Source organism: Penicilliopsis zonata (assembly GCF_001890105.1).
Source record: "Penicilliopsis zonata CBS 506.65 unplaced genomic scaffold ASPZOscaffold_1, whole genome shotgun sequence".
Taxonomy (NCBI): domain Eukaryota; kingdom Fungi; phylum Ascomycota; class Eurotiomycetes; order Eurotiales; family Aspergillaceae; genus Penicilliopsis; species Penicilliopsis zonata.
This window is the reverse complement of record NW_019208911.1, coordinates 2,765,593-2,790,896: the sequence shown is the minus strand read 5'-3', so window position 1 is coordinate 2,790,896 and position 25,304 is coordinate 2,765,593. Positions and strand designations below refer to the sequence as shown.

The following is a 25,304-nucleotide window of genomic DNA, read 5'->3' as shown; positions in this document are numbered from 1 at the left end:
ATTCCGCTTATCTAGTTAATCAAAAAAGTACTCCATCTTTCATAAGGCTCATTAGTAAACTGGTCCAAGCCAGCCAGTCTCATGGAGGAGGGGAAAAAGGCCCCTCCCCCCTCTCGGCAGTAGTAGGCAGTAGCCTAAACCACCTCTTCTTAACACCAACCACCAACCAACCAACTAATACCCAAATCACTGTTCATTACTGTCTGTGCTCTGTCGACACACCTTATCACAAAGTTGCTTTGTAGAATTTGACAAAATCCTTCTAGAGGTGCCGGTTTGCCGGTCACGCAGGAGAATGGCCCAATTGATTCGTGGGATCGCCGAGTCCCCCAGCTAGTCGAGGCTGGGGGCTGCTTCTATTGCAGCGGGGGCTGCGGAGTTGAGTCAATTGCGAATCGATCCTGGACTCTATTATTAATCCTTGCATAGGTTTTTAGATGCACTATGGATGCCTTGTTTATAATATGGACTGGAGGCGACTTCTGGGGGCTGTTGCCAGAGGCCGAGCGTGGGTTGTTGAACTCCCCAAGGCGAGAGTTTTAGATGCGCGTTGAGAAACATGAATTCCTTTTCATTAACCCAGAGCCTCGAGTTTGAAGAAGGCGGCGAGATCCAGTGAGTGCCCAGTGGACTTTCTGGCCTTATCCTCTTTATTGAACACTTTCCGCCCTGCTTCTTTCTTTATCGCGGCGAAACTGACCTCTCTAGAAATACACACCAGTTGGAAATCGCGGGAGAGGAGCACGCAATAGAAGAAGAGAAAGCCTTTTCTGAGAGAAGGGTTTCCTCCGTTCGGGATGGAGGTAGCGACAAGGATCTCGAGGTGGGAACTGACGCCCAGCAGACAGACGAGGAGGAACAAACGGCAGAACTGCACGATCCGAACATTGTCGGCTGGGAAGGTGACGAGGACCCTGCTAATCCCATGAACTGGAGTGCGACTATGAAGTGGACGATGACGGGGATTGTCTCGCTCATCACTTTTATTGTGTATGTGCTGGGCTGGCTTGCAGTATTTCTCTTTTCGCCGTCTCTGACCTATATCAATCCATAGGCCCCTGGCCTCTTCGATGTTTGCGCCTGGTGTCACGCAGGTCACGGAAGAGTTCCACGTCTCGAACACAATGCTCGAGGAGCTCGTGGTCTCGATCTATATTCTCGGCCTGGCCTTTGGGCCTCTCTTACTGGCCCCGCTCAGTGAAGTGTACGGCCGTTGGGTCATATACACCGTGTCCAACATTTTTTACACCGTGATGACGATCGCCTGCGCTGTTTCAAGCGACATGAGCATGCTGATCGTATGGAGGTTTCTGGCTGGTTGTGCAGGGTCCTCGCCTCTGGCTATTGGCGCAGGCACCATCGCGGACCTATTCCCGATCCACCAGAGAGGTTTAGCCTTGTCATTCTACGCTCTTGGCCCCATCGTTGGCCCAGGTATAGGCCCCGTTGTAGGCGGCTTTCTTGCGGAAGCAAAAGGATGGAGGTGGATATTCTGGCTGTTGACCATCATGGTAAGCATACGAATCTTCTTGTAACCAATAGCGTGGCCAACTGACATTCGACCCTCTCCCCTAGAGCGGAGCAATAACAGTGGCACAAATAGCTTTCATGAAGGAGACATATGCCGTGACCCTTCTCGCTCGGAAGACTAAGAGACTGCAGAAGTCAACAGGCAACCTGCAGCTCCGGTCCAAACTCGACAGCGGCATTCCGGCGAGGGAAATCCTCATACGAGCCATCATTCGCCCTGCGAAGCTCACCTTACTGTCCCCGATTAGTATTCTGCTCTCAATCACAGCTGCATTTATCTACGGCATCCTGTACCTGCTTCTAACGACCTTCCCACTCGTATTCGAGGCCCAGTACGGGTTTTCCATCGGCATTTCAGGCCTCACCTACATCGGCCTCGCTGTTGGCAACACCGCTGGTCTCTTTATCTTCAGCATGACAAGTGATCGGTACGTCAGCCGCCGCGCTGCACAGGGCAAGCTCAAGCCGGAGGACCGACTCTTCCCGTACTTCCTCGTTGCCGGCCCCCTGATCGCCGGAGGCTTATTCTGGTACGGCTGGACTGCCCAGGCCAAGACTCTCTGGATTGCCCCCATCGTGGGTTCTGCCTTGGTCGGCCTCGGCAACATGCTCTTCTTCATGCCCGTCATGGGATACTTGGTCGACGCCTTCACCGTCTACGCCGCTAGCGCCGTGGCCGCCAACACTGTCCTCCGCTCCGTCGGCGGGGCGCTGCTCCCCCTCGCTGCTGAAAGCATGTATGCTTCCCTGAACTACGGCTGGGGCAACTCCCTGCTGGCCTTCTTGACCTTGGCCTTCTCGCCGGCTTTGATCGCGTTGTATCTCTACGGCGAGAGGATCCGTCTACGCTATCCGGTCAAAGTTTGACTCGTCGAAAATCGATAAAGAACGGCCGGGATTCATCGTATTGAATCTGTTGCCAGCTTAGGAAGAAGGGGCTCTAAAATATCTAGTCAATTATAATAATTTATATACCTACATAGATACATTTACAGATAGCAGAGCAACACCGAATAAAAGCACTCTTATCTATTATCATTTAGTTATATTGGAAAGAGATACTCAACGTAGGGTTCGAAAGTAGTCATAGAATATTAGAAGACGCCTTTTGAAACAACAAACCGTGATTCAGGTAGAAGTAGCTTGATGCCTTCCCGCTGCTGTGCTGTCACCGGATATGACGCCGTCGACTGCACCCTTGATAGGCCCGCTTTCTGCAGCTACTCGAGCTAGCTTTCGCTCCTCAGAGAACTTCCGACAGTCCTCGCGGCCTTTATCGATATCTATAAAGCAGATGGCGACCATGGCCCCCGTGCAGATGGCAAAAAGGAAGGGGAATCCCATCCAGTTGTTTTGGGTATCGTTGATGATGGCTTGTACGACATTAGGGCCGATAATCGAAGACTGTTGTTATAGGGGGGGTAAATGGTCAAAAGAGTCTGAGTTTCCTTTTTTTGAGTGATTACTCACAGCCCTGTTAGTGATACCAAAGAGAGCGAAGAACATGTTGTCATATCCTTGCGGCATGAGCTCGCTGATCATGGTTTGAGCGTACTGCATATTAATCAATCAGCTTGCTGGTCTATCGGGGCCTTTGTGATACTTGACTTACCGCGTAGTACGGTGCTTGGAAAAGCCCGAACATGACGTTGTAGAAGTAAAACTCCCACTATTATTCGCAGTCAAGATTCTAGACGTGCTGATGGTGCGCGCAGTGCAAATACTTACTGAGTGATGATAACCAATTTTGTTGGTCCATAATCCTACCATCCCCCAAAATGGAATGAAGACGCTGAAGAAGTTCGTCACTAGGAACATTGTTTTTGTTTCGAATTTGAAGTAACGTTGGATGTACCAGAACCCGAAGGTTGAGGCAATAGAGCACACTGCCTGTGTAATCCCAAGGTATGTGAGTTGCAAGAAGGAGAAAGACACGAAGTCGTTCTGGATGATTGAAACCAATGTTCCTACATCAATCAATTAGTATGGGATCAAGTCCTCGTCATCGGGGGGGCTCGCTCACCTGTCGTGTTGAGACCATCAGCTAGAAGGAAATATGCAATAAAGTATAGAAATGTCTGTGGCAGTGCTCGAATCTCATGAATAGCAAGCCAAATCTGCTTGAAGCCAATCGTTGCATAATTGGAGCCTTTGGGGATCTTCGGGCCTGGTCGCTTTTGCTGAAAAATGAACCACCAGATGCCCAAAATCACCCAATCTATGGGGAAAGTCAGACAGACAATTTCAAAGCAGAGACAGAGGAATCTTCTGACATGAGTTCGTAAGGCAGAGAGCCAGATTGTTAGAGAATTCTTTGCTCTCGAGAGGAATAAGGACACTCAAATTCAGGACCAGTGTCATGAAATATCCGATGTTACTATGAGCAGTGGAAATGTTGCTGTCAAGACTCGGATTAGTGTAATCAATCTCTACGGGCTCAAATAGTTACCACTTGCCTGATATGATTTCTTTCCAAAGATTCGATGGCATCGTACTCATTTTGAGTGATTTTTTCTTCCTTCAGATCCTCCTCGCGTGCTTTTCGAACATGAGGCATGAAGCGGGCCAGCCGAGGAAAAACAGCAGCATAGAACACCAATGTAGCCCCGTAAGCGATATAAGCCACGACGTACATGCCCATTGCCGCGGGCCACTGACTTGGATCTCGAATGGCCATCATGCCGTACTGCAAGGCCCAACAAAGGACTGTTAGCACCAGAAGGAGCCAGCGTCCGAATGAGCCATAGTCAGCAGCACTCCCTAGCCAGACGAAGATCACAGTCATGAAAGTAAAGCAGAGCCCATTTGCAATGAGAACAACAGATGATATAGATCGTTCCCCCCCTGCCCAAGAAACAACACAGGGCGATGAATCGGTGCATGCCTGCCGAGGGTTTGTCCCTGGTTGCCAACCAGCTCCATTCAATGCCCATTGGAATCTATCCCGATGGTCAAAGCCACAGGTTAGCAACCAAGTCTTCATGTATGCTGCTCCTGCTAGTTATCACATACAGAGCTTGACTGTAAGATCCAGGGCCCACTCCATTATCACCTAGATTAAACAGCGACAGTCAGCGATGGCAAATGCAATATTATCACTCCTAGAGAGCCATAAGATAGTAGCTGGAAGAGCGTTCTTGCCATTGTAATACAGGTAGTATGCCCACAGCTCCTTTCGTGTCGTCGTTGGTTGCTCATAGGAATCCCCATCAGCCCCGACCAGACGCTCGACTTCTTCTACATTCGACCTGATCTGCCTATACTTGGAATCCGGGAGGTTCGTATCTGCAGCCTGAATTGCTGTCGGCTCATCTTGAGGAGTGATCAGGTTGAGATCCGACATCGTCGCCTAGCGACAGATACAGAATAACTTCTTGGTACACTGTATAGTCGATCTCTGATCCTAAATCGCTCGAAGAAACCTGCATGTTAGAATAGTCTCTCTGATCTAGCTATCGATATCGCAAGGTAGAACCTATTCCATCCCTTACCTCCTACCCCGCAACACATTCAGATGTAGCAGCTAGATGTGGTGTAACGGATAGCAAAACTCAAGCCGATAAGATTTTCCTGAATCCGTCTATTCAGAATGTAAGGTGGCTTCGATAGCCTTTGATCTGCCACTCCTACCTGAAGCTGTCTGGCGGATCGCCGTGCTCATCCCAAACAGGAAGCCCCCGCCTCACGTGGTTGCTGTGGGGGGTAAATTCGACGACGGCGTTTCTTTCCTCTCGACAACAAAGGACTCGAAGAAGATTTGGAGGAGGGCAAACAGCAACGCAATGCAACAAATGCAGGACTCAGACTTGAAGAAGCAAGTGGGGCAGGTAGGATGCCGATGAAGCTGACGTTTTTGACTCGGACGCGACTAACTGTATTTCTGTCTTTAGCTTTTTGCTGTCGGTTTCCACGGTCTTACACCAAGTGTGGAAATCAAGACTCTGATCCGGGAGTATGGAGTAGGAGGCGTTATTCTTTTCAGGCGCAATATACGTGATGCAGAGCAGCTTCAGGTACTGTCTTGTGGATCGGTGCTCGTACTTTGACTGACTGTTTTCTCTGACTAGGCTCTCACACTGGCCCTGCAACAAGAGGCAAAAGATGCCGGACATGAGCATCCTCTCTTTATTGGAATCGACCAGGAGAATGGACTGGTTACGAGAATAACCCCCCCGATCGCTCCCCAGCTTCCAGGGCAGATGGCGCTCGGAGCTACTCATTCCCCGGATCTCGCTTATGATGTGGGAAAAGCAACCGGTCGGATATTGAACTTCTTCGGGATCAATATGAATTATGCGCCTGTTTGTGACGTCAATTCGGAGCCTCTAAATCCAGTTATAGGCGTCCGTAGTGCCGGTGATGATCCCGAACTCGTTGGTCGATTCGCGAGCGCTACCTCCAGAGGACTCCGGGAACACAAGGTCATCCCCAGCGTTAAACACTTTCCGGGCCACGGAGACACTGCTGTAGACTCTCATTATGGACTCCCAGTTATTCCCAAGACACGAGACCAACTTGAGCGGTGTGAATTGATTCCCTTTCGCAGGGCCGTGGCCGAAGGAATTGAGGCTGTGATGACTGCTCATATTGCCTTGCCGGCTATTGGAGATGGAAAATATCCGGCCACACTTTCAGTGGACGCCATGAATATTCTCCGAAAGGATATGAAGTATGATGGCATGATCATCACCGACTGCCTTGAGATGGATGGCATTCGGGCGACGTACGGCACCGAGCAGGGATCAGTTCTCGCATTCAGCGCAGGTAGCGACAGTATCATGGTATGTCATACCTTTGATGTCCAGGTTGCCTCAATCAACAAGGTCTGCGAGGCGATACAATCCGGTATTGTTCCGCAGTCACGTCTAGAAGACGCCCTCCGGCGCATCAATAGGCTGAAGAGCAGCTTCTTGAGCTGGGAAAGTGCATTGCACAGGGAGGACCTCGCCAGTCTTACTGCTCTGAGATCACAGACAACTGCAATTTCAGAAGTGGCATACTCGCGGTCTGTGACGCTAGTTCGCCAGAAACCTGGGGTTTTGCCTCTGCCGAAAGACTTGCCCATTGTATTCCTTTTTCCTGGAGCGAAAACCCCTGCTGGCGGAGCAGTTGATGGCGAGGGGATCCGAAGTCAAGGGTCCTATAAAGCTACAGAGTTCAGTGACGTTCTTCGACTTCACAATCCTCTTGTCAAGGAAATCCGCTTTGGGAATTCTGGATTGACAGCTGAGCAGTGGAGCCTTGTAGACTCGGCGAAAGTGGTCATCTTTGTCTCTTTTAATGCGCGAGAATCCCCATATCAAATGGCCTTGGGCCGTGAGCTTTCCAGCCGGGCTCGATCGCTCGTCACAATTGCGGGCTGCGCTCCATATGATTTCCTGGAGGCCCTGGAAATGACTACGTACATCACCACGTACGAACCGACCATTGAAGCGTTTACTCAGGCAACCAAAATCATGTTTGGGCTCGCAACCGCCAATGGAGCATTGCCAATTGGCCAGGCAAAAGCTCATTCTTCCATAGCCGTTACACCATTTGATGCTTCCCGTGATATTGATGAGCTGGCTGCTGTATGGAAGACTGCTTTGCCCACCTACCCTCTGCCAGCAAGCAGCTTACGCTGTTTCCTAGATCGCGCCAATGGACACCACTCTGTAGCCCGGGTTGGATCTACCATGGTAGGGTTCTGCGTTGCTTATACCAATACCAATCAGGAGAAAATCTCTGGTCGGATCGCAGTCCTGGCCGTGGATCCTGGCCATCAAGGACGAGGAGTCGGAACAGCTCTGCTGAATGAGACTCGGGCACACTTCCGAAACAAATTCCAGCTCAATACCCTTGAGCTTACCAGCAACTTTCCACGATTCTGGCCAGGGATTCCACGAGAACTTCCTTCCCAGGTACAAGATTTCTTCATCCACCGTGGGTTCCGTCTCAATCCGCCTGGGGCGAGGTCAGTCGACCTGTATCAGGATATCAGGAATTTCCAGCCCCCCGAAAAGTATATATCTCGTGCCAAAGAGCGCGGCTATATATTTAGTCCTCTCCTCCCTGAGCATTACGATAATTGTGTGGTAGCACAGAAACGGAATTTCTCTGCGTCCCTGGTGAGTCTATTTTTTCTATTTTCCAAGTTTATCTATCTATCATTGTGTACTAAGTAGTTCAGGGCTGGGTCGAAGCCTACATTGAATTGAACCCGAGCGAGTATCCTTCGAACGTGATGGTGGCCTTCGACTCTGAGGGCCGACAAGTTGGCTGGACACTGATGCTGCCGCCCTCGTCCTCTTTTCTACAGCGACTGTGGGCGTTCCCACCACTATGCGGCCCGCAGACCGGCCTGATAGGATGTGTTGGGGTAGATAAGGAGTGTCGAAAGGCCGGAGTCGGTCTAGCGCTTCTCTGTCACGCCATGATGGACATGAAGAGCCGAGGGATCGAAGGGGTGTTTGTTGACTGGGTCAGCCTGGACGGCTGGTATGAGCAGTTGGGCTTCAAGGTATGGCGAAGCTACCGGCCGGGGGAGATATAGACAGGTAGATATCTATGTACGCGGTAGTACTATTCCTATATACCAATTTCTACACCCGAAACGGAGGAGAAACATTAATGTTTATCAGTGTTCCCCAAAGCATCCATCCGTGCCCGTAACCCCTTGAATCTCTCTGCCACCTGCTCTGGCGAATTGCCCTCACGATATGGCACGACGACGCCCTTCTTGACAGCGTCTCGGGCTTCGATCTCCGCCACCCATTTCGCCAGCGCGGGCCACTCCTCAAGCCCGATCTCCAGGGCGACTGGCCCGCTGCGGACCCATGCGAAATTCGCAATATCCGCGATCGTATATTTCGAGCCGGCCAGATATGCGCTCTTGGCCAGTCTCGAGTCGAGAACCGAATACAGCCTGCGTGTCTCGTCGATGTACCGCTTTATCCCGTAATCGGAGCGGACATTTGCATATACCCTGAAATGATTTGCTTGACCTGTAACATTTTAATTAATATGAAAGTATCGATAGGGTCCTTATTTTAATCTATCTTTTTTTCTTGCTCACCCTGCATAGGTCCAATCCCGCCCATCTGAAACATCAACCAGGAAAGCAACTCGATGGATTCTGGAGTTCCACGCTCGTAACTCAGGGTTCGGCGTATGTCATATCGATCTGTAAGATAGAGCATGATGGCGCCACTTTCGAAGACGCGCTGTGTCCCGTCTGTGATGGCAGGGATACGCCCATTGGGGTTGATATCGAGGAACCATCTATTCAATCAGAAACAAGGAAATGAAAATATATATATATATATATATATTTCTATGGTAAGGTATTACTTTTCCTTCTGTATGTTGGTGCTGATGTCAATCGGGAATACTTTATACGGTAGAGACAGTTCCTCGAGAGTGATGGATGCCTTGATCCCGTTCGGTGTGCCCCAGGTGTACAGGGTGATGTCCGGTTTGGTGGAAAGGGCGCATGATGGCGGTAGTTTGATGGATTTGGGGAGAGACCTAGGGCGGAGGAGAGGGCGAAGCATGATTTGTGGTTTTTGATAAATAAATAGGTGACTGGTTATCTAGAAATTAAATGTGAATTGAGTTCTTTAGTAAACCGGAAGTCCTGGAGGTACAAAGTAACTATTCACTAACCAACAGTGACTAACTCGTTTAGGCAACTAGACTTGTGATGTCATAAATCAGTTGTAAATAATAATTATTTGGTATATTATATTTATATGAAAAATGTAGAGATAGTTTATTTCTCGAATATCACTAATGGCCAGGTAACTAAAGTCTACTTGGGATTGATGCCTGAGTTTCAGGGAGGGTGATCGAGGTTGTCAGACTATATTGAAGAAACAATTTTTATGACAATATTCTGTAATTTTAATATAGATATATGCTTGTTAATATGATATCTATTCTATTTAATCTTCTCTGGGAAAAACAAATAGCTTTCCTGTCATTCTCAGGAGGTACAAGAGATGATCCCAGGATAAAAGGAAATAACCATATAAAAACCTTCAAATTATATATATAGGCATAACAGATATCCTTACTTATAATGAATATTATTATAAAAATATTTCATATCTTATTGCTTTTGACAACAAAGATTCAATGACCTAGAGAAAGAACTGGTGAATTAGTATAAGAAGTTCTTTAGAAGTCTTTACAGTGCCGATTATGATATAGTGTCTTATATTTATTGACACAGAATAGACCAGCTGAGCTCTGCTATAAATTCTCCCACTCTTCATGACTCTGAGTCTTGCCTTTCTCCTTCCGTACTCATCTCTGATAGCGACCTCCGACTTGTCTAGTCTTATAAATATATCCTTGGTATGCTTGCCATCTTCTGCCAGTCGAGATCATTGCTTGAATGGTCATCGGTGAGATGGAACGTGAAAGCGCTAAGAGAGGAGGGCCCAGGAAGCGGCATATGCGGTATTGGATGCCTTATCGCGCATCTGCAAAACCTCTCGCTACTCCTTCGATACTGCTCGCGATGTCGTTCAGGCCGACGAAGATGTTCGCGCCTGCATGGAGGGAAAACACGAGGGTTCGAAAACGTATCTCCACATAACCGTGCCATTGGCAGAGAGCAGCCCTGGGGAAGCTATTCTTGGAGAATCTCTTCAGGAGATCATCTTCCAATGATGTGTTTTGAAAAATGGCCTGTACGATTAATTCCCCGAGCTTGAGTGTTCGATTTGTCTTCCCTCGTCACCACTTGGAGATCTGCCAGAGATCCTTCGAGGTCTCATTCTGAAGAACTAGAAAAGTAAGTACCCAATCTATTCCCTCTGCGTCGGTGTTGCGGATGATCTGTTGCTAAAGTAAGCCATGTTTCGCTGCAGAGACCGAATATGAGGCGTCGTAGCCAGTTACCTGAAATAGGCAGGGTGACCCCGACAGTGACATAATCTTGGAACCCGAGGCTTTTGGGCAATATTCATTTGAAACTTGCTGATAAGACTGGATGCTACTACCTTGGCCATCTTCCTCGGTTCTCAGTTTCTGACGGCACTTGGTTAGGTAAGTGAGCAAGGATTTCAGTGACGACGAAAGCAAATGACCAATCTTTGGCTCACTCACACAGAGAATGCTTTCCTAGATTCTTAGGTAGAGCAGCCAAACACCATTGAGCTCAAAATTATAGCTCTTTTCTGGGAAGCGTTGAATGTCCCTACCCAAGGAGTTCTTGATATGGGCTCGTCTCTGGGGGCCATATTGGCCAGGAATCTCTCTTTTCCCCTGGAGGATCCGTTGCCAACCCTCCTATAGCTTACGAAAGGACCCAACCCGGGTCGGTTCTTTCACTTTGTGCTTTCCATCTGGGGGACAGAGAAAGAGAGGGGGTGAAGAGAGAAAGAAGAAGGGGGGTTGTTTTTCATCCTATTAGAGAGAGGCTTTGGTACATTCAGTTCTGCAGAAGAGGAGGATCCAATGAGATTAGACAGTCATCCAAGTGAAAGGTTTAACAGTATCAAACACCGGCAGCTTATTGGGTAGAAAGAAGTGAGAGAAAGTGATGTTTAGATTGAAAACCTGTGAGGAGACCTTTAGGGAGCCCACCCTCCTTTACCGAAAATAGAAAGGGTATAAATACCCCCCAAATTTCTGTGCGATTCCCTCCATCTCTTCTTTTTATCCCACCTCATCGCTGTAATCCTCTCTTTCTCTCCCCTGTTCTGCTTCACATCGATCGTACACATACTCTGCACACTCACACTCACACTCACACCCAACCCCTAGTCAGTCTCTCCATGACTGATAAGGACCACCCTGAGGCCCAGATGGGCTCACTTCCCGTTAATCCAAGGTTTGTTGCTGCCTCTTAGATACCCTTGGTGGTTGGATTCTCTTGCTCATGGACTCGTGTGCAGGATTGGCGAGGAAGAAGATGTCAATATTGAAGTCGTGGAACTCGCCAACGACCTCGCCGCAAAGTAAGTGACTCTGTTTCACCCCACTGTCTCTCCTGCCTAACAGATACTGACTCCTTTCTTTCTTTCTTTCTAGAATCAGGAACCCTCTTGCCGAGCTTAGCCGGACCCAGCTGCTTTACGAGGTTGAGAGCTTTGCCGCCGAATTCCAGCTGGGAGAGATTCTTCCCCAGTTGCGTAAGGGTGCTCTTGTCGCCCAGGATCCTGCCAGCTTCGAGTCAGTTCCTGGACTTACCGAAGACGAGGCCGTTGCAATTCGCAATGAGGTTCTCCATAAATGGAGACAGCCTCTTGCCCTTTACTTTACAATCATCCTCTGCTCTATCGGAGCTGCCGTGCAGTACGTTGCCATCTTCTCCCCCCCTATTAAAGACCTTCATCACTGACCTCCTGCTATAGGGGATGGGACCAGACCGGATCAAACGGAGCAAATCTTTCGTTTCCTCAGGCTTTCGGGATTCCTGATGGAAAGGACGACCCAAACGCGGCTCGTAACGAGTGGATCATCGGCTTGGTGAATGCGTATGACCTCAACTCATCCTCCCCCTTCAAGCTGGTCGTATACTTAGGCTAACGGGTACAACCTATTCTAGTGCTCCATTTATGGCCAGTGCTCTGATCGGATGCTGGCTCTCTGACCCCGTTAATCGTCTGCTTGGTCGCCGCGGAGCTATCTTCATTTCGGCCATTTTTTGTGTTTTATCCCCCATTGGCTCTGCTGTTACTCAGAACTGGCAACAGCTTTTGGTCACTCGCCTTCTTCTAGGAATTGGCATGGGACTTAAGGCGTCTACGGTGCCTATGTTTTGTGCTGAGAACACTCCTGCGTCTATCCGTGGTGGCCTCGTCATGTGTTGGCAATTGTAAGTACTACTCTGTCTCAACACAAAGATGAAGATCTAGGTCAGATGAAACTAACATGGTTTTCTGAATTATAGGTGGACTGTAGGTAGCAATCATACCACCACGTCCAGGGCTTTAAGAACTGACATCTTTTTTTCTATTTCAAATAGGCATTCGGCATTCTTCTTGGGTTCAGCGCAAATCTCGCCGTCAAAAATGTGGGTGCGATTGCCTGGCGTCTGCAGTTCGGGTCGGCCTTCATTCCTGCTGTTCCCCTGCTCTTCGGCGTTTACTTCTGTCCCGAGTCACCTCGTTGGTACATCAGAAAGGGGTCGATGGCCAAGGCATACAAGTCTCTTTGTCGTCTGCGGAATACCGAGGTGCAGGCTGCTCGTGATCTCTTCTTCATCTATTCGCAGATCAAGATCGAGGAAGAGATCGCTACTGGCAGAGGCAGCTACGCCACCCGGATCGTCGAATTGTTCACCATCCCGCGGAACAGACGGGCAACACTGGCCTCATTCGTTGTCATGATCGCCCAACAGATGTGTGGAATAAACATCGTGTCGTTCTACTCCTCCACCATCTTCGCAGAGGCCGGGGCCAGCACCAGCGGTGCGCTCTGGGCATCCTGGGGCTTCGGAATGGTCAACTTCTTGTGTGCTCTGCCAGCCGTTTTCACCATTGACACCTATGGCCGCCGCGCGCTTCTGTTGTTTACCTTCCCGCAGATGGCATGGACTTTGCTTGCCGCAGGCTTCTGCTTCTACATCCCCGAGAGCAACTCCGCCCATCTCATCGCAATCGCCCTCTTCGTCTTTCTGTTCTCGGCCTTTTACTCTCCCGGCGAGGGCCCGGTTCCCTACACCTATTCGGCCGAGGTATTCCCCCTGTCGCACCGCGAAGTGGGCATGTCCTGGGCTGTGGCAACCTGCCTTTTCTGGGCCTCTGTGCTGTCCATCACTTTCCCCCGCATGCTCAGCGTGATGGGCTCGACCGGTGCCTTCGGGTTCTACGCTGGTCTGAACGTGACTGCCTTCGTGATGATCTTCCTCTGGGTCCCCGAGACCAAGCAACGCACCCTGGAAGAACTTGACTGCGTCTTCTCCGTGCCGACTTCCGTCCACATGCACTACCAGGTTACCAAGGCCCTCCCTTACTGGGTCAGACGGTACATCTTGCGCCAGGATGTCCAGCTCGAGCCGCTTTACAACTTCGACGAGCCCGTCCCTCGCAACGACCGCTACGATACCGGAACCAGCTTGGAAGTGGATGGCTTTACTTCTAGCTAGAGACAACTTGGTATTCCGGTTCCGTTCCGCGTTCCTGGATAAAACTCGACACGACCCTGGTTTTTACTTCCTTTGGACTCATGTTTTTACGCCTTCATGCTCAGGCTGATATCGACCAAGAAAAGAAAAAAAAACTACTTAATGTGGTTTAATCTTTTTTGACAGATATACTGTGCCTTTTGCATTTGCCTTTTGTTTTTCTCCTGTTCCTAATGCAATTCCAGCATTGGATATGGTGGTTATTGGGACATAGATCTCCGATACGAACTACAGGGCCTAGATATTAGACTAAACATAGCTAGCATTTGCTACGAATGAAGTCTTAGATATTCTTAATAAATCTCCTTGTAGCTACCTTGTGAGCTCTGTCTAAAAATTGGACTTTTTCATGGTCTTTCCCTAGTAGTCTTATAAGAGGCATAAGAAAACCTAAAGTAATCCAGCCATAACTCGCGTCAACGCCTCATCCTCCGCCTGAAAGGCCTCGAGATTCGGTCGCCCACCTAAAGAATCAGGCGTGTTTGTATTTTCTATATGCGGGAGGCCGGAGACTGGCTGTGCGTCGAGGATATACTCGCCTGCCATCTCGAAGAAGGATGTCAAGTCTATACATGTATTCTCTGCTGTTGGAGAGATGGGAGACGAGAAGGAAGAAGGACGGATGAGTTGTTCTGGCATGATGTGTAAATCGTTGTGATTGTTATTGTGCTCATGGCTCTGGTTGTAGTGGTTGCTGCCGGGCATATCCGACTGTTTAGGCAGGTTCAGTCGAATACGCTTCAGACCGCGGATGATCTTCTGTAGACGGCGGGAGGTGCGGGCACGCGTGGAGGAACGACGGACCATCCCTACCGCGGTATGGAACTCCGGACGGCAGCTGTGCGTGAAGCGGACCGGGGCGTGCAGGACGGCCAGGAAGAGGGCGGCGAGCGCGGAGAGGAGGAAGTAGTTGAAGGGTTCTGGACGATGGAAGTAGATGTCTGCCACGCGGCTGAAGTAGTCAAGCATATGGATGGTGTTCTTGGCTGCTTCGACCGCGGTGGAGGCGGCAGTCTCGTCGGCCGTGATGCTCTCTGCGCTGAGCAGGTTGGTCCGATAGACTAGGATGCGCAGCTGGTTGGCCTGCAGGGCAAGCAGGACCTGCAGGGTCATCAGGCTGTCCGGCGGCCGCTCCCCAGCCAGCGACCGCCAAGTGGGATCGAAGCGCAGCTCGGCTGGGATGGACTGGATCCATTGTTGAACTTGAAAGTCGAGATACGCACAATTGTCCGTGGTCACTGCGCGGGGGCGGCTGTGCCAGCCCACGACGAGGTTCCAGATCTTGGTGCTCAGGCGGGAATAGGAGATCATGCATTTGAGATAAGGTGATGAGGCCTGATCAATCATGAGAACCATCCAATCAGCGTGCCTGTAAGGTAGGAAGAAGAACAAAAAGAACCCTTACCGGCTCTGGTAGATTGCCATCCATGTCCGAGTCCTGGATGGCAAAGGGAAGCCCCGTCCCAAACGACCACTTGCGGTCCAGCAAGTAAATGCACCACCACAGCTGAACGGCCCATGTCCATTGCAAGTCACCAGGAAAGACGCCTCCGTACTTGTACCAGGCCTCCTGGCAGTGGAGACCGAGCTCCATCGCGCCTCGCACAGCCATTCCGATCAAGCGCCACGCAAAGACCTCGTCATCGCGGTAAGAGTGAAAGATAGACTGAAGGGTTAGTTAGGAGGGAAGAAGTAAATAGCGAGTCTTTTTCTTTAGGAAGGAGAACCTTACGAGAAGAGCCAGAATCAGGAGTTCCTTCATATCGACCGTAGCCACCTTCATCCTCGTCGAGAACTTGTCCTCCACGCTGTTGGCTAGCTGGGCGGCACGCTCGCTGCGGCCATGCGACTCGCTCAGCAAGGCGATGGCCAGGATAATCTTCAGCACCTGCACATCACGCGCAAAGAACCAGTCGGCCTCTTCGGGGAGCTTCTTCTTCTGCCCGGCAAGCACCGCGCCCGCCGTGGCAGTCGGGTCACCATGGTTGCGGTAAAAGTCTCTCATGTACCCGCGCACACTGTCCAGATCCACGCAGGGGTACATAACCCCGACCGTGTCCTCATACACCTGCACGAGACGCAGGGCCTCGTCAAGGCCGAGGCCCACCAACGAGTCCGGCGGTGAGGTCAATCCATCCTCGCCCTGCGACGCGCAGGGGGGTTTCTCCTCTCCACAGGTCTCCAACGCATCGTCGCTCGTCCAAGTCTCGGTATCACTGTCACTGGCACGATGGGAGCCACCCACCACACCGTGCCCGAGGCCAAACTCGGCGCTCGTCGGTCCCACAAACGTGGGCGACATGGGCGGGTTCATGATCCGGTCCAGGGCAGAACCAGGGTCTGTCGACGCGGTGTGGGCTGTAGTCGGGGTGGCATTGGGATCTCGGTCGTTTCTAATCTGTGTATATGAGGTGGAGAGGTCTTCATGGGTTTTCTCCTTCTTCCCCTCCAGCTCCTGGATTCGAGCCGCCAACGACCTCATTTCTCCTTGCAACTTCTCCATTTTTTTATCAACAGATTGGAAGCGAGCATTGACCCTGTGGTTTATTAGCTTTCTACTTCTTCTTCTTCTTCTTCTTCTTCTTCTTCTCCAGCTAGTGTATACCTACGAGTCTGGTTTCGCTTCGGATGACTCAGTCAATGGCCTGCTGGATGTATATACACACTGTATGCCATTGCAGACACAGCGAAAACAGGAGCTCTCGCCTGTGCATTTCAGCTTGCGCCGTTTACACTCGTTGCTGAGATGGAGCCTGTCAGATTGTTTTCTCTGGATCCATCTGTCGGTGAGGCCTACCATGCAACTTGGGTATATTTGGCTCGTTTCCTACCCGGAGGGTAGTCGGTTGAATCCGCTGGATGTTTGACTAGAGGAGACCCCGAGGAGCTCATTTTGATGTTTGGGGAAGAGATGAAAAGGATGCTGAGTTGAGCATCTCGGATGTGGATAAAGAGGCTGATAACGCCTGTGGGGTTTAAGGCCAGTGACCAGTTGGCAGATGCAAAATAATTACTATGGAATTGTTCAAGATATTCACTAGATATATAGACAACACTTTACTATTTGAAGAAAATTATCTAGAAAAACACTATATTTATCATAAACCATGTATACATAATACGGATGCACCAGATGACAGGCTATACAGATCAAATATTCGCCTTACGACAGCATTCATCTGGGACTAGGCGCGACGAGACGTTCTTGCTCGACGGTACGTCGATAGCTGGGTTCGCCGTGAAGAAGTCCGCAGGGCGGATCATCAGCTGGAATATCTCCACCGGCATGACGGGCCAGTCCTCGACGCGCGGGTTGTGGGTGATGCCGAACGAGTTCCAGACGACGACGTCGGTGTCCTCGACAGGGTCGCCGCGCTGAACAGCATCTGCGACCCCGTCGACCTCGACCTGGCTCTGCAGCGTGTAGCGGCCGCCGGCGTAGAGCTCGCCGTCGCGGTACTTGGTCACCCAGACGTGGTGCTGGGCGAACTGGGCGCGCTGCGCTTGCACGGACTGGCGGTCTGCGAGCAGCAGCTGGGTTGGCAGCGGCTGGAACTTGTACGCCACGGGATTCTGGCTGATTGGGTTCGTCTTGTGCGGGTTGATGATCTTGATGGTGCGGTTGTGCTGCGGTGCGGCGTCTAGGTAGCACGCGCGCTCCAGCGTCGACTTGGTGATCTGGTAGAAATTGCCGTTTGGGTTGGTCCTCTGGTTCATCGGCACCGCATGCGACTCCTCCACCACGACGGAATTGTTGTGCCCGTCGATTGCCGGGTCGATGCGCACGTTGAAGATGTGCTGGTGATTCTGCGCCAGCACGCCCCCACTGACCACGTTGCCATACTCGCTGACTTTGTTGGCGTCGATGTTGACCACGTTGAGGATGCCCGTCGCCCGGGCCTCGAGTGTGATCCCGCCCGCCTGGTCGAACTTGTACGCAAAGATGTACTCGTAGTTAGCCAGCGTGATGATGAATTGCACCACCAGCTCGCGCAGCCGGGTGACAACCGCACGCCCCGTGCGCCAGTTGCTGTGCTTCCATCCGATCCCGTTATCCTGTTCGTGCAGGCAGATGGCGTTGGGCATCGGCTTGGCCGTTCCGTCGGCGCCAGTGACTACCGCGTCAAAGTACTTGATCACACCCAGGCAGTCGCAGCCCAGTGAGAGATTGTTGGCCATGTTGCCAGCGCCTCCGTCTCCAAAGTCAAACGCCTGCTTGCGGTGGAAGGGAGGTCGCGGGTCGGCATAGGGAACAGTCTGATGCATTCTCTTGTGAGTCTCTATCTAAATAACAAAAGAAAGGGGAAGGGCAGAATAGACGAAAAAAAAAGAATAGAGTTACTCACCATCTCACTCACAGACAATCGGTACATAACGCTACGACCATCGTACCAGACGTCATGAATCGTTGCTCCCTCGCGCGGGTTGAAAGCAACGCGGAAACGCCATTTCTGCCACTCCACCAGCGACTCGTCCGTGATCCGGAATGAGGGTCCCTCCGGCTGTGCTACGTTCAACGGCTTGAGATCCTGGCGGGTTCCATGAGGCAGCAGCTCGGGGATGTAATCGGAGGCCTTGCAGTGGCCGATGATATCGCGCTTGAAAGTCTGATCGAACAAGCCGTCTCCCTTGCCACCAGTCGCCGGCCGGTCGACCCGGATCACCTCCTGGGTGAGGACGTCCATGACAGGGATGACGGGCAGAGGGTATGAATAGAAGTTGGCATCGGGGTTACCAGAGCGCATGTCCTGTGCGAAGACGAGTGCCTGGAAGTACCGGCGGTTCTCCTCGGTGAGATCGGGGCCACCGTAAGGCCAGGGCTCAATTACAACATCGAAACCCTCGGGCAGATCGAAATCAGCGAGTGCTTGCTGGAAGAGGGTAGATGCTTTGCAACGTTCAATGAAGGTGTCGAATTCACTCCTGCATGATTTGTTAGTTCTAGTCCGCTCTGCGATACGCGAAATTCGTTTCATGACTAACAGGGTCAAACTGGCATGATGCTGCTTGCCAACCATTTGGTGCGACACCCGTTTCCGTAGATTGACATCTACAACAGACTCGTGGAATTCAGGCACGCGATTGGATCCGATCACATCGTACTGACAGAACGCCAACCGAGCCGGTCGGGGGCTGGTCGGACTCAGGCGGCCAGAATGTTCCAGCGCCAGGTACTCCTTGAGTTGAGCCTTTGGTGGCTCCTGCAGGTAAATCTCACGGAAATCAATGACTTCGTTGCCGTACGAGGCAATGATCACATCGCGAGCGATGTTAGTCTCTGCCTCGGACAAAATGGCCAGCGGATGAGGAGGCATTGTGGATAGGGTGACATAGAAAGATGAGGCGTGTCATCTTTCTTCACTGAGCCGACAGTGCACCCTATATAAATACTGCTTACTGTTGCACAGCAGCATGGCCTGATCTATTTCAGGCAGGCGTCCAAATCCATTTGTCACAGATTGGTGCTTGTGCCCGCTATTGGCCAGATAAGCAGGCGGATCCTGGGTTTTACCCCAGATTTTATTGCTTATCTCGGAATCTCGGAAACAGCATGTCGGAAGGATTTCCGCTCTTCCAAGTTTCTTGATGGGCCAGATAGCTATAGAGGAGGACAGAATAGCCTGGGTTGATGTTGCGACTATCTCGGTGACGATAGGTCTGGTAACAGAGGAGATGTTGAGGAAAGTGAGGCGTTAGGAGAGATGGCGGGACAGGAATTTGAATGGAAGTATGAGAGTTCCCTATAAGAAGAGCTGGCGAAGGGCAGGAAATGCCTGGTAGCGCGCAGTTCTTAGGTTCGGTTTGCAATCGCGTCTGTTTTGTGATGAATACTGTTGTCAAATCGAGGATTAGTATCAAGACGGATGTGCTTGATGAGAATCCACCTCCTATAAACAGCAGCTGACTGCCTTGGTCTCACCCAGAGCTGCGCCGAGGCTTTTGATTTGGTCTAATTGGTCTCCAGGTTTTGATGATTGCCTCCTGGAAACCGTTTTCGAGTGTCGCAGATACTGATGGGGGCACACCATAGTATCAGGACCACTTGTTATCATTGTCTTTCTGGCTGCGTCTCGCTGGCAAAAAGTGCCATTATAACCACCCTTTTCCGCACAATATTTATTGCCATATTCATCGGGAAATCGCATCCATTGCTGGCGGTATGTTGTTTCTTCTCACACTTGATTACGTGTGGTAATTCTTTTGCTGATGGGGTCTGGGTAATGTCACTGAGTGCATTGCCTTTCGCCAGCAGGATACTGTACTGTCTCTTCCTGGTTCAGAGAATGAATCTTGATTGGCAGCCGACTCTTTTCGACAGCGCCAGCAGCTTTCGCTGCGGGTCTGTAATTCTGGAATTCCAAGGTCTGATCACCATGAAGCATATAGACACACATGTACCAACCTGGCAGCTGTCTAATATAACCGTAGATCGACACTTGTGCGGGCATTTGATGTGCTGAAAATGCGGCTTGCCACATGAGCCAAGAGCTCCGGCGTCACGCAATGTTCTCCTTGCCATGGTGGACAGAACCGCCATCAATGGTCTCACCGGATTGCTCTAATGCCATAGTCTTGCTCTTCAGCCTCGGAAGCCTTTCTTCGCTGCTTACCTGGCCCATTGGCTTTCATTTAATACAGCTCTTGTACTAACTTCCCCACCGGCGCCTCCATCATGGCATTTTATGTCAGTCTCGCGTATCGGCAGCACCGAGTCTTTCTCTATTTCGAAGGAAGATCATCTATATCCGGTTCAAGCCAAAGGAGCTGTCTTCTAGAGCATATCTTAGAGCATACACAGAGAGCCCCTGGAGCTGGCTGCGACTTACCGTGATCAAATTCTTCTCAAGGACAGCGAGAATATCATGATGTAGCCCTCAGCAGTATGTAGTCGGACGAGGCGTAAGCATGGCCCTCTGAAAATGATAGAAAGTAGCCGTTTTTGTTTTCAATCTCAAAGAGAGAAGCGAGAGAAACCCCCTTTTCCAAGAGGGGGATCGAAGAACCCCGGTCATCTGACCTGCCCGTGACTGGAGAGTAGCCAAAAGAGGTATAACCCATTAACTGGCACAAAACAATCAAAAGAAGCAAGACAGAATCTGTAAGTACATGGAATAGACATGGAAGGCACTGAAAAAGGGGCAATTATAGGTGTAGCCACTGCTGACTGGTAGTGATTAGGTCACTGCCAATAAAGAACTCTTTATCTATCTCATAATGTGTCAATTATTGAGAATTATAGAGTCGATTTCCCTTCTTTGTACCACTTTATATTTTGCGAAGTAGTTAGCTATAACTGTATCAGTAAGAGAAGTTCATAACTAGCCCATCAAGGGGCCAAAGAACTTGATTAATCGCAATGATTCACCCAAGGCATTCCCCATATCCTTTGGAACAATATTCTAAGAGCCGCCCAGAGAGTTGAAAGGAGGGAAAAAGATCTGGGACGAGCCAAATCCAAGAACCATCACGTGACACACCAACGACGCGACAGTTGAACGCAATGTCAGGTGCCCCTGCAGAAGACGACCTCGTCTCAGCTCAGCCTCTTGGACAGCGCTGTTTGAAGGGTGCCCCGTCGGCCAGTCTGCTGCGATCCGGTGTGGAGGCCTTCTGTGTCGACTTCAGGCTGCGTCTGCGACTGCAAGAGCCCACGATCTCTGCTCGGTACGTTCTTGATCCTGAGGTCCCTCCATGATCGCCTGTTTGGTGTGTACAAGTGGATCCCCTCCCCTCCCCCAAAACAACTGCCACACTCTCCGCACCAACCCAAACAAGCCGCACGCTGACCGGGGGGATCGAAAAAAAATAAAGCAGACGATTGTCTAGCGAGAGAGCCTACGCCCGACTCCGGCTGGAGAGTGCCCTCGTATCGTTTTATACTAGAGAGCCTGCGCCGGGTGTGACAACAGCATCTCTTTGTGGAACCGTCCACTTGGGTCCCTCTCTAGGATATTCTTTTGCTCTGACCGCCTCGCTGAACACCGCACAGCACCAGCCGAACGTGAGAGCGAGACGATCTCCGTCATTTCTCCTCTTCTTCACCCTCTGCTTGGCTTTGGCAGATCCTTCCCACCCGAACCGCCCGCTATGCCCTGCTTCAAAGGGCTCGCTGTGAGCATCCACACCCCGGATGGACCGATCTCCGAGTACTCGATTCAACGCCAGTCCCGCGCCTCGCGGATAGCTTGCTACATCCCCGTCCCCCCCCCCAAGATCCCCGAAGCTGGCAATGGGAAGCCGGAACAATCGACGTTTGCCATCTCGATCACGCTGCTGAACCCCGGTCAGGATGTCCCGTATTCTACGCCGAAACCGACGGCCGCTGAGCCGACTCCGAAGCCGAAAAAAGTGGGTGGGCTGTCTGCTACGACAGAGGAGCACGGGAAATATAGCAATAGTGTCGCTCCCTACCAGGCCCTGACCAACTCGCCCAACGAGACCGTGGCAGCCTATATCTACTTTGACGGAAGGCAGAAGGAGGAGGTCGCCACCCTCCTCAGACGCGGCGAGGAGACGTGGGTGAATTCGCGATGGGTCAGCGTGCCCCAGTCTGAAGGTGGGGGCTTGGCTGAGCGGGAATTCTTGTTCCGGGAAGTCGGTCTGGAACGATGGCTCAACGGACTTGATCTCGAGGGCAAGGACGTGGCCGCCAAGATTGAACGGAGGCGGCAAAAGATGGAGAAACGCCGCTTAAAGCGCGAGGCGGAGGCGAACGGAGGCATGGATCTGAACGGAAGACTTAACAAGGAGGACGGGAAGGGGGTCATGCGCTATGGTAACGACGAGAAGTCACCACTCGAGGACGTCTCCGACGACGACATGTCCTCTGACTCGGACGACGATCCTATCCCGGAGTCTGCAGGACAGATCAAAGTGGCTTTGGTCCGTGTGTTGGCGTCTGGGGAGATCAAGCGGGGGGAATACTCGCCGCAGTTCGACGCGCACGACGACGATGATGATGCACAAGGTCAAGGAAACAATGGAGCCGATGATATTGACCACACAACAAGCTTTGCGAAGCCCAAAACCCTCGATCCCAAATCCATCAGTACGCAGACCGTCACAGGAATCGATCCGGCGGATAAGCCATACGCTGTCTTCACGTTCATGTACCGAGGAGAACGTAAGTGTTTTCTTCTTTCGTCCCCCCCCCTCTTTATTTCTTTCACTCTCGCCCCTTCACTTCTAACAGTCCACAGGACAATTGCAGAAAATGGGAATCCTGAAAGATACCAAAACCCAGGAGACTCCCGCCTCGGTGAAACGGCGATCGCTCCAGCCAGACTTTGCCAATCTAGGCCCTCTCAAACCCGGTGGTGGGGTTGGCTTTTTGAACTTTCGCGACTCCGAAGATAAGAGCAAAGGTCGCAGGAAGTCTGGAGATGCGGAGATGGATAGCGATGATGACGACGACGACTCGATTCTAGGCAAGGCTGATGAAGAAGAAGGCAAGGACGCCAACCAGTTCTTGTCCCCCGACGATATCCAGCGACAGGGCGAGCTTGCAGAAGGCGTTCGTAAGATCAAGGTGAGCCTTTTTTACTTCTGCTCTATTTCTATCTCATTTTGAGGGCCTAGTTTAGATTGAAACTGACGCAGCCGTAACTACATAGCTCAAACGCCAGCACTCTGCCGAGCCTCTCGCAGCGAGCAAGGAAGATACTTCTACTGCTGCTGCTGCTGCTGCTGCTGCTACGGCTGCTTCCACCGCCGCTACAAGCCCACCTGGTTCGAGAGAGTCACCTCTAGACTCATCGAGTATATCTACTACCCCTCCCAATGCGGCCACCACGACGAGCAGTGAGCTCGCCAAGGTAGCTGCTAACTCCTTGAATGGCGAATTCATCGGCAGTCCTCTGAAGAAGCAACGAGCGAGTGTTTCCGGGCCCGACGAGAGCGCTCTACGCCGCCGCATCGAGTCGGGGCTTGCCAACAACATTGGCGATGTGCTCAGTGGTGCTCCTGCAATCCCTGCTATCGAAGAGCCCAAACCTAGTAGCGCTCCAGATACTTTCCAGGCACCAGCGCCAACACAACCGCCTGCGTCAAACCCGCATGACGAAGACGAGGAGTTGTGACAAATCTTGATGCAGCGGGCATTCCCCTGACAGATCGAATTCTCCTCTCTTCCACACCCTTCACGCCGGTTATGGTGAATCTCGTCTTTCAGCTTCTTCCTTTTGGTTGCACTAGAAGGCATGGAACCATGTTCCCCCTCCCCATTTCCTTCGACTAGAGCTACTCCTGCAGGTTTCCCTTCGGATGGGACAGACACGACTTTGATGGAATCAACTTTTGCTTTTTTTTTTTTTTCCCCCTGAAAAATTTCTGCCCTTTTGCGAGCTATCTTGCCTGATAAACTGCTCAGCCACTGCCAAGTTATTCCTTCCACTATTGAGCCCTGGATATTCTAGGCGGATCTTCTGGTCTATTTGTACGGTTGGGAGGAGCTGTTTAGAGTGGATGGAAAAGCGCCTCTGGATTACTGAACTCCATAGATTAGGAATGTGATGTCCATATCAATAATTTTCTCTCTTCTCTTGTATGAATGAATACACACTCTTTTCCATTTTATCAATAAAAACAAAACCATCCAGCAACACGAGACTTGTTTACTTGTCTGGGAATTAATTCTCTATGAAAATCTCCCGTCTGGTGGTCCTGCGGGCCACTAACTTCATCTCTGCTCCACCACGCTCTCTCTCTTCATCGCGGTTCTCCTCGACACAGTCGACACCGATTATCCGCGTTGCGAAGCGATACACGGCTGCATCTGCAATTACACCTTGGGGCAGATCAGCCGCGATGCCGCTGACACGGTCGTCCGATCCCCTCGTGTGGATCGACTGTGAGGTTAGCTAAACAGCTACTCTAGTACTGGAGCGGGAGTTGGTCTCTTTTATATTTTTTTTTCCCCTAATGATTCGTCTTTTTTCCATAGATGACCGGTCTTGACTCTGAAACCGACCAGATCATCCAGATCTGCTGCTTCATCACGGATGCAGACCTCAACCTGCTCGAGCCCGAGGGGTTCGAAACCATCATCCATCAGCCAGACGCAACCATGTCTGCCATGTCGGAGTGGTGTATCGACACGCACAGCCGCTCTGGCCTGACAGCCGCCGTACAGGCATCGACGATAACCCCCTCTACGGCAGCGAGTAGCCTGCTCGCATATATCCAGCGGTACGTGCCGCAGCCGCGCGTGGGCCTGCTGGCAGGCAACAGCGTGCACGCCGACAAGGCGTTCCTGGCGAAGGGACCCTACGCGGCGGTGCTGCAACACCTACACTACCGTATCGTGGACGTCAGTACGATCAAGGAGGCGGCGAGGCGATGGGCAAGCGACGAGCTGCTGCGGGAGGTGCCGCCGAAGCGGGAGGTGCATTTGGCTCGCGACGATATCCTGGAGAGTATCGAGGAGATGCGATTCTACCGGGAGAAACTGTTCAGTAGCTGAATAACTATAGCTCGTGTAAATTGATAAACCTGTTACTTATTCTGCTAAATAATAGCTTGATAAGGTTAAATGCTCAATGTCTCACACCTGCCAATAATAACAGCTCTTGCCGTGTCGTGTCTGGAAGCGGCGGGGCGACGATAGAATGACGAAGCCCCTCCAAGGCTCAAAACCCAACAAACAAGCCGCCCCTCT

The 25,304-nt window shown here is 51.2% G+C and overlaps 9 protein-coding genes across 9 annotated transcripts; 4 read left to right on the top strand and 5 right to left on the bottom strand.

Annotated features, from left to right (window-relative positions):
- The first annotated feature begins 249 nt into the window (after nt 1-249).
- Nucleotides 250-2,568, top strand: ASPZODRAFT_127631 (hypothetical protein). Its single transcript, XM_022721799.1, has 4 exons — nt 250-615; nt 709-990; nt 1,055-1,511; nt 1,576-2,568. Exons 1-4 carry the CDS (start codon nt 560-562, stop codon nt 2,395-2,397), a joined length of 1,617 nt encoding a protein of 538 aa, XP_022586050.1. The 5' UTR covers nt 250-559; the 3' UTR covers nt 2,398-2,568.
- Nucleotides 2,538-4,873, bottom strand: ASPZODRAFT_88026 (hypothetical protein; the record flags this gene model as incomplete). Its single annotated transcript, XM_022730319.1, has 9 exons — nt 2,538-2,934; nt 3,001-3,084; nt 3,143-3,199; nt 3,259-3,497; nt 3,554-3,748; nt 3,804-3,928; nt 3,987-4,469; nt 4,543-4,582; nt 4,630-4,873. 9 exons carry the CDS (start codon nt 4,871-4,873, stop codon nt 2,659-2,661), a joined length of 1,743 nt encoding a protein of 580 aa, XP_022586049.1. The 3' UTR covers nt 2,538-2,658.
- Nucleotides 4,874-5,321: 448 nt separating this feature from the next.
- On the top strand, nt 5,322-8,062 carry ASPZODRAFT_57113 (hypothetical protein; the record flags this gene model as incomplete). Its single annotated transcript, XM_022728661.1, has 4 exons — nt 5,322-5,357; nt 5,421-5,543; nt 5,598-7,637; nt 7,700-8,062. The coding sequence occupies 4 exons, from the start codon at nt 5,322-5,324 to the stop codon at nt 8,060-8,062; spliced, it is 2,562 nt and encodes an 853-aa protein (XP_022586048.1).
- Nucleotides 8,063-8,136: 74 nt separating this feature from the next.
- Nucleotides 8,137-9,062, bottom strand: ASPZODRAFT_54543 (hypothetical protein; the record flags this gene model as incomplete). The annotated part of the gene is made up of 3 exons (XM_022728472.1): nt 8,137-8,513; nt 8,585-8,790; nt 8,860-9,062. The coding sequence occupies 3 exons, from the start codon at nt 9,060-9,062 to the stop codon at nt 8,137-8,139; spliced, it is 786 nt and encodes a 261-aa protein (XP_022586047.1).
- A 2,232-nt stretch (nt 9,063-11,294) lies between these two features.
- Nucleotides 11,295-13,713, top strand: ASPZODRAFT_163358 (hypothetical protein; the record flags this gene model as incomplete). Its single annotated transcript, XM_022726619.1, has 7 exons — nt 11,295-11,350; nt 11,415-11,477; nt 11,551-11,814; nt 11,874-11,996; nt 12,068-12,337; nt 12,413-12,419; nt 12,488-13,713. The coding sequence occupies 7 exons, from the start codon at nt 11,295-11,297 to the stop codon at nt 13,607-13,609; spliced, it is 1,905 nt and encodes a 634-aa protein (XP_022586046.1). The 3' UTR covers nt 13,610-13,713.
- A 325-nt stretch (nt 13,714-14,038) lies between these two features.
- ASPZODRAFT_57563 (hypothetical protein) lies at nt 14,039-16,540 on the bottom strand (the record flags this gene model as incomplete). Its single annotated transcript, XM_022728692.1, has 5 exons — nt 14,039-14,983; nt 15,048-15,314; nt 15,381-16,209; nt 16,258-16,389; nt 16,446-16,540. 5 exons carry the CDS (start codon nt 16,538-16,540, stop codon nt 14,039-14,041), a joined length of 2,268 nt encoding a protein of 755 aa, XP_022586045.1.
- A 258-nt stretch (nt 16,541-16,798) lies between these two features.
- ASPZODRAFT_148799 (hypothetical protein) lies at nt 16,799-18,963 on the bottom strand (the record flags this gene model as incomplete). The annotated part of the gene is made up of 3 exons (XM_022725419.1): nt 16,799-17,905; nt 17,995-18,571; nt 18,632-18,963. The coding sequence occupies 3 exons, from the start codon at nt 18,961-18,963 to the stop codon at nt 16,799-16,801; spliced, it is 2,016 nt and encodes a 671-aa protein (XP_022586044.1).
- Nucleotides 18,964-19,065: 102 nt separating this feature from the next.
- On the bottom strand, nt 19,066-20,057 carry ASPZODRAFT_410705 (hypothetical protein). The gene is made up of 2 exons (XM_022728321.1): nt 19,569-20,057; nt 19,066-19,479 (listed from the first exon to the last, which is right to left on the bottom strand). The coding sequence occupies exons 1-2, from the start codon at nt 19,792-19,794 to the stop codon at nt 19,169-19,171; spliced, it is 537 nt and encodes a 178-aa protein (XP_022586043.1). The 5' UTR covers nt 19,795-20,057; the 3' UTR covers nt 19,066-19,168.
- Nucleotides 20,058-21,736: 1,679 nt separating this feature from the next.
- On the top strand, nt 21,737-25,109 carry ASPZODRAFT_57175 (hypothetical protein; the record flags this gene model as incomplete). Its single annotated transcript, XM_022728670.1, has 5 exons — nt 21,737-22,772; nt 22,849-23,177; nt 23,263-23,723; nt 24,445-24,502; nt 24,591-25,109. The coding sequence occupies 5 exons, from the start codon at nt 21,737-21,739 to the stop codon at nt 25,107-25,109; spliced, it is 2,403 nt and encodes an 800-aa protein (XP_022586042.1).
- Nucleotides 25,110-25,304: the final 195 nt, after the last annotated feature.

What these genes read in the sequence shown, in the direction of transcription:
- ASPZODRAFT_127631 (XM_022721799.1), top strand. Translation starts at nt 560, where the DNA reads ATGAATTCCTTTTCATTAACCCAGAGCCTCGAGTTTGAAGAAGGCGGC. An exon ending in GAAGAAGGCGGCGAGATCCA is followed by an intron (nt 616 to 708) that starts GTGAGTGCCCAG and finishes TGACCTCTCTAG; the next exon opens with AAATACACACCAGTTGGAAA. An exon ending in TCGCTCATCACTTTTATTGT is followed by an intron (nt 991 to 1,054) that starts GTATGTGCTGGG and finishes ATCAATCCATAG; the next exon opens with GCCCCTGGCCTCTTCGATGT.
- ASPZODRAFT_410705 (XM_022728321.1), bottom strand. Translation starts at nt 19,794, where the DNA reads ATGCGATTTCCCGATGAATATGGCAATAAATATTGTGCGGAAAAGGGT. An exon ending in AAGCCTCGGCGCAGCTCTGG is followed by an intron (nt 19,480 to 19,568) that starts GTGAGACCAAGG and finishes ATTTGACAACAG; the next exon opens with TATTCATCACAAAACAGACG.